Source organism: Biomphalaria glabrata, chromosome 6, assembly GCF_947242115.1.
Source record: "Biomphalaria glabrata chromosome 6, xgBioGlab47.1, whole genome shotgun sequence".
NCBI classification, from domain to species: domain Eukaryota; kingdom Metazoa; phylum Mollusca; class Gastropoda; family Planorbidae; genus Biomphalaria; species Biomphalaria glabrata.
The window spans coordinates 21,155,338-21,162,192 of record NC_074716.1 but is presented as its reverse complement, the minus strand read 5'-3'; the positions used below and the strand labels follow the sequence as shown (position 1 = coordinate 21,162,192).

At 35.5% G+C, this 6,855-nt stretch overlaps 1 protein-coding gene across 6 annotated transcripts in view; it reads right to left on the bottom strand.

Annotated features, from left to right (window-relative positions):
• Positions 1 to 1,811: 1,811 nt before the first annotated feature.
• The window catches only part of LOC106066332 (protein unc-80 homolog), a 53,331-nt gene continuing 48,287 nt past the window's right edge, over positions 1,812 to 6,855 (bottom strand). For all 6 annotated transcript variants that reach the window (XM_056031583.1, XM_013225323.2, XM_056031587.1 and 3 more), the window contains 2 exons: positions 5,210 to 5,511; positions 1,812 to 4,913 (listed from right to left, as the gene is read on the bottom strand). In XM_056031583.1, coding sequence (XP_055887558.1) covers positions 2,901 to 4,913; positions 5,210 to 5,511 — 2,315 coding nt within the window. In that variant the 3' untranslated portion in view covers positions 1,812 to 2,900. The remainder of the gene's footprint in view (positions 4,914 to 5,209; positions 5,512 to 6,855) is intronic.

Sequence of the window (6,855 nt, the reverse complement as noted above, 5' to 3'; positions counted from 1 at the left end):
CTTTATCTTTGTGTCTTTCTGAGTATTTTATTAGATTTTGTATTTGAAGATTATGGTTTAGTGTTTGCTACTTTACTTTAGTCTTCTCTCCTGAAGGCTTTCTAAATTTAGTGATTTAAGTATAGGTTTTACTCTAGTCAAATGTGAATATTCGTAAGTTATGAATCTCACTGCTCTATTTTGTGTCTGTTCCAGTTCCTTAATGTTTTCTGAGTTGAGGGGTCCCAAACAGAGGATGCATATAATATTCTATTATTGGCCTAACCAAGTTTTATGTTCTTATTTGATTTATAGAAATTTCTTTTAATAAACCCTAATGCTTTGTTTGATAATTTCATCAATATGTGGATTCCATGACAGTTTTTCATTTATTATAACACCTAGGTATTTTGCGTTTTTAGTTTGTGTTACTGGTTTACCATGAATAAGGTAAGTGGAATTAATTTGTTTTTTTTTTGTTACCTTAAATAACTGTCATTTTTTCTGGGTGGAAAGACAAGCTCCAATTCGATTTCCATTTTTGTAATTCATCTAATTCTCTTTGTAAAATTTCTGTAACTTGTGTTGTTTTTATTGTTCTATATATTATGCAATCGTCTGCAAATAATCTGACTTTTGTTCCTGAACTAATGCAATGTGGTAAATCATTTATGTAAATTTAAAAATAGCAATGGACCAAAGACTGTTCCTTGAGGGTACACCTGAGTTTACTGTTATTGGTGTTGATTTAGAGCCATTTATTATTAGTTTGTTCTCTCCCTATCAGAAAATCCTTAATCCACTGGTGCAATGGACCAACAATGCCAAAACATTTTAATTTTTTAAGCAAACTATGGTGGTGAACTTTGTCAAAAGCCTTGGAAAAATCTAGTAAGATAGCATCTATTTGCACACTATTATCTAAACCTTTTGAAAAATCGTCAATTAGTCCTATTAGTTGTCTTTCACATAATCTATATTTCCTAAAGCCATGTTGGTATGGAGTAAGGACATTATGTTTGTCTAAGTGGTTTATGATGTTGCTACGTGTTCTAGCATTTTACATGTGATGCTGGTAAGTGAAACTGTTCTTTAGTTTCCTGGATCAGATTTTTCTCTTTTTTAAATAGGGGGGGGGGGGGGGGGGTGACATTAGCTTCTTTCCAGTCCTTTGGTACTCTGCCCTTGTTTAGAGATTCCTGAAAGAGTATTTTGAACACTGGGGCTAGCTCATTGCTTAGTTCTTTGAATAATCTAGCTAGAATACCATCAGGTCCAGATGCTTTATTCGGTTTAATGTTCACTAATAGTTTTTGGATCCCATTTTCGTGTACTTCTATATCTCCTATGTTGTCTTCTTGGTTCAAATTAAGCAATGTCTTTGTCTCCTGGGGCTGAGAAAGCTAATGCAAAGTATATATTAGTATGTTAGCTTTAGTTTCATTATCATATGTCAATTTAATGGTGTTACTCCTGTTGTTTCTATTTTCTTGGACTTTGTTAGGTGTTTAATTTTAATATACTTTTTATAAACTCTTTCTGCCTTAGTTTCTTTAAATTTTCTATACAAGTTTTCCTTCTGTTTACAAAGCTTCTTTACTCTATTATTGAAACAGCATTTATTTGTTGTGTTTGATGAGTATCATGTTTGTAAGACATTTTTTTTTTCCGTTGCCCAAACATATTGCTTGCCTGCTAGAAATGTAAAAGCATATATTTTATCCCCCCCCCCCCCCCCCCAACATTTGTGGAAGTGTGTATGGAAAAAAAAGTAATGCAAGAGATTTCTTCTAAAAATGAAGTTTCTAGTTGAAAAAGAAAACAACAACAAGTCACAAGTCATTTCTTTATTCTCTGTTTCTATGTGAGTACATCAATGGATCTCTTGAGTCTGGTGTGGACAATAAATAGTGGATTAGATTATTACTGCATTACTGAATAGATTGAAAAAAAATATTTTAGATTTACCTGTGGCTACTCATTATATATATATATATATATATATATATATATATATATATATATATATATATATATATATATCCTATATACATATATGTAGCTTATCTTTTGCTTCAACATAGAGCTAGACTTGTATATATAGATGTATTGAAACTAGGTAAACAATCAAACAATACTATGTTAAAAATATCACAAATGCAGAAAATACTATCACCAATGACAAGAAAACAAAACTTGTGGTTCCCAGTAGATCTGGACATTTAGTCAGATGATGGTCATAAGCAACACTGTCTAGTTCACCAGTTAGACTAGACCAATCATTCAACACTATAGTGCACTTATCAAAATGACTTGAAAACATCACTCAGAATTATAAAAAGAAAATTGTATGACAAACACTTAATAAATGAATAGTTTAGATATATAATGAACTCAAAAAAAACAACTGTATACTAAATTGATATACTATTCAGCAGATGATCAAATAATAATTTGAAATGAAAACTTGATCTATTACAGAGAAACAGACTAATATTTTGAATCACTTACTACCAACAAGAAGTTCAATACAAAGAACAAATGACAGACATGTAACAATGGCCTCAATAGAAAACATGTTAAATGCATTCTGGTCAACAATGAACACAATACTATTAATGCTTTGACAAAGCAGTCATTTCTGAATAAATAAACAAATGCAAGATACATGCTTCAGAAATACAAGCTTTCAAGTTATGGGATTCACCTTCCTGGCAAAAAACAACAACTAGATATCACATGATTATTGGTTAACCAAAACTTCAACAGATATTGCTAAAAAGTTAACAATTTGTTTAATACATGACTAATTACCAGATCTAGTAAATCAATAGAATGCCTGGTATTAAATATGACTATGTATACTGACCATGAAATGAAGGACTAAGTATCTCAGTAGTGCTAGATTCTATCTATTGAATTTATAGAGCATCTGGTATGTCTTCATCAGCATAATAAAGAGAATTCAATGACTGACTTTTCTCTTCATCTCTGAGTAAAGAAGAGCTTTCATTGGCACTGAGAGAGTCAGAGGAGTCACACCTTGAAACATGACTCAGACTAGCCAATTGGTTCTTTGGGCTGTGGTCAGACATGAAGCTAGATCTATTGTCAGTGTGGACACTGGTAAGTGGCACATTTTGATTGTAACCTGGTTTATTCATTACATCCATCTTGTAGGTTCCACCGGAATAATTATTGCCACTAGCAGGGGAGGTCAACGTTTCATTTCTAGATTTTGTATAGACAGGAGAGGAGTAAGTGTAAGCAGGGGGGCTCAAACAGTCACTAGTTGCTGTCTGTGGTCCACCACTTTTGAAGGTCAGTGGGCCTTTAGTACAGCTACTTCCAACAGATTTTTCAAATCTGCTGACCAGACCATGAACAGATGAGCTGTGAGTGTCTGTCCTGCCAGTCTGTAAATTTAATGTGGTGGGCTTGGAAGGGACATTGGACATCTTGCTTGCCTGTGACATGTGCTCAACATTAGACAGTTTGTGAACATCTGAATCAAGATTTGAACCAAATGGCCTGCTGTACTTACTAACATTAGAGGTGTCTTGTACTTTAGGGCTTCTAGGAATCATTAAGGGGTGAAAGGAAGTGTTGGATTTAACAGCATTATCAGTGAAGCCTCCTTGCTTGGTTTTGTCATCAGCTGCTATAGACGAGTGTCCAAGCACTTTTGAAGGACTATAATCTGAAGCAAGGCCTCGGCTTGGAACATTGGTAGGGGATGAGAGGAGAGAACTCTGAGAACTGGTGGTAGAGCTGAAAGTCAGTTTCTTTCTAGAGTCAGAGGAGGAGCTGAAAGATGGTTTTCTGACAGGAGAATCATGAGAAGATGAGCTAAAGGAGGTCTTTCTTTCTTGGGGTGAAATATATCCCAGTCTGTGGCTTGGTGAATTGCGATAGCTGAAAAACAATTTGTGGGTGGGGCTGTCTGTTGTAGAGGAAGAGGAGTATGAGAATTTTCGGGTTGGTGAAGTCTGGGAAGAGCTGAAAGAAGGTTTTCTAATGGGGGAGTCATTGGGGGAGGAACTGAAGGATGTTATGTGGCTGGGTGATGTCTGTGATGATGAACCGCTGTAGGCTGGGACTTGTCCAGGAGATTCCAATGTTGGAGAGACAGGTGAATTAGCAGAATATTTCTGGATGTAAACTTGAGTCGCTGGGGGATTAATCAGCTTGTTAGTCCAGGCTTCAACTTTCTTCATTTTCTCTGACTCACTCCAGCTGGAATCAATTTGGCTGGATTTGACATTAGAGTTCACACCAGAGGACTTCTCACCTTTAGTTGGTGACAAACTTGTCAACTTTATAGCTTGGTCTCTTGGAAATCTTATAGCAGCACGACGAGTTGGTGTTTCTGGAGCAGCACTAGGTGAAGTAAGGGGCCTTGACCTAGCAGTGTCCTTTTCTCGTGTAGCCAGCCCTGGTCTCTCTTCGTGGGGAGAAATGACAGTGTCTAGAGAAGAGAATGAAATGGAACTTTCAACAGCAGATTTGGAGGCTCTGTCTAAATCTTTCTTGCTACCATCAAAAGATAAAGGGCTCAATGCATCAAAGACATGTTTCTGAGAGTCTGCCTGTGTGCGTTCTAGTGATGACAGCTTATTTATAATGCTCTCTTCGTTTAGTACATTGTCAAAAGTCTCAAGATCCATGGATGTAACTAATTCTGTCTCATCAACTCTGTTCTTGTGCTCATTCTCAGGTTTCACATTGTCCACTTGATCTTTTTTGTGGCGGTAGCTGGGCCGAGGGCTGATTGAAGGGCTGATGGAGGGTGATCTGCTGTGGATGATGCGCCCACCTTGTCTATGGATTCGTCCAGTACGAGTGGAAGCTTTGTTCTTGTCATGTCTTCGAGGAGAGGATTCTGGTGGCTCATCGTGCGACTTTGAACGTTGTAGGTATCGAGCATGTGCTGACTAAAAGGTGAAGAAATAATTTCAGAATAAATTTAATTTTAGAATCTAAAAAAAATATATATATATTTTAAAACCATTATCTATCATAGCTTTTCTATAAAGGGTGGCTAAAAAATAAAATTGCAATGTAGTCTAATGTAGAATTTTAACAAACAAAAGTTTCACTTTAAAATCTACACACAGAACCTAATCATTTAAACTTTACAGGACAGAAACTTATACAAAATACAAGGAATTTGTGTGTATAGATTTATATAAATATATTTTTGTACAAGATTATTTGTAAGCACCAGTACCTTAGTTTCTACAGATTCAGGAATAGTTTCAACAGATCTGGCCATCCCTGACCCAGAAGATGGGCGCTGTAATTGCTCCGAGAAGTTGACAGACATGTGAGTGACACTTAAATCTTCTTGAGTTCCTATGTTAGTGTCTAAAACTTCAGGTCGATGGCGGTGAGACATGAACCTTGGTCTGACGGAACTTTTAGTTTTTGTTCTTTTAATCTTAAAAGTCTTTCTGCTTTTTGCATCCTGGCGCTGGAGTCTATGCTCTCTAGGATCTTCTCCAAGTACAGACTGCTGTGTCACCATTCTTGCTGCAAAAGAAAAAAAATTGATGGCTGCATGTAAAAATTTCAACCATTAAACACCCCGCCACTTTCATTTTCTAAATATCTTTAAACCTTGCTTTTGGCAACAGGATGGGGGTGACTGAATAAAAGTAGATGAATTTCAATCTGAAGTTTCAGACTAATGGTGGAGACACATTTGTATACAGCAGTGGATTGAACTGGAGTCAATATATTTATTTCTTTCTAAACAATATGGTAAATAAGAAAAGTTGGTTGTAGTGCTCGCCATACAATGCCTGAAGGCAACAGAATTAGTTTAACTTCGGTGTGAAAAGGAATGTCTATTTCATTGGAAAGAAAGATAATTCATAAGAATAGATCTATATCTACATCTGGAATTAAGAATCCAAAGAATCATCTGAGTGTGTGTGTTGTCATAAATGTCTTTTGAATGTGTGTGTGTGTGTGATGTTTCAAAATTTTTTTTGGGGGGGGGGGGGGGGGGGGGGGTTTATTTTTGTAATTTGAAAAGCAAAGAGATTTGATCTTTCTAGGCAGAAACTGACCAAACAGAAAGTATGAAGGTGGAGAATAGTGTATTTCCAGTGCCACTACATCTTTAAAATTAAATAATACAGATTTTGAAAAGTTTATTTTCTTTTTTCATGTTAAGACAAATGTTTGATTCTTTTCTTTACCACAAAGAATGTTTTGGTTAAAAAACAACAACCAAACATTAAAGAAGTATGTATGATTGAAGGTAGGAGGATACATTATAAAATGGTGTTTTCACCTTCAGGAGGTAAAGACCAGAAGTAATATATACAAATAATTTCTCCTATGTCATTATGGAAGTTAGTATATACATCACAATGTGTCTGAGATGGTTATTTGGGCTATTAGTGTTGGTGCTTTATATATTTAATTCACTTAAATATAACTAACACACAAATGAGTTTTAAGCTATAATTTAAATGAACTACTAAATTAACAATGGGGGCACAGTGGCTTGGTGGTTAAATGCTTGCCTTCCGGGTCCTGGGCTTGAATCTTGGTGAAGACTGGGATTTTGAATTCAGGATTTTTAGTCCAGCCAACTCTAAAGGGTACCTGACTAAGTCATTGGGGGAAGTAAAGGAGTATGTCATTGTGCTGGCCACATGACACCCTGCTAGTTAACCTTTGGATGAAGAAACATATGACCTTAACATCATCTGCCCTATAGATTGCAAGGTCTAAAAAGGGAACTTTAATTTTTTATACTTTTAAATTAATTTTTTTTAGGGATGTCTGAAAATTATATGAGCTTAGGTAGAGATTCACTTTTGTATTGAAATATATTTAAAAAAACAAAACACAAAATAAAAA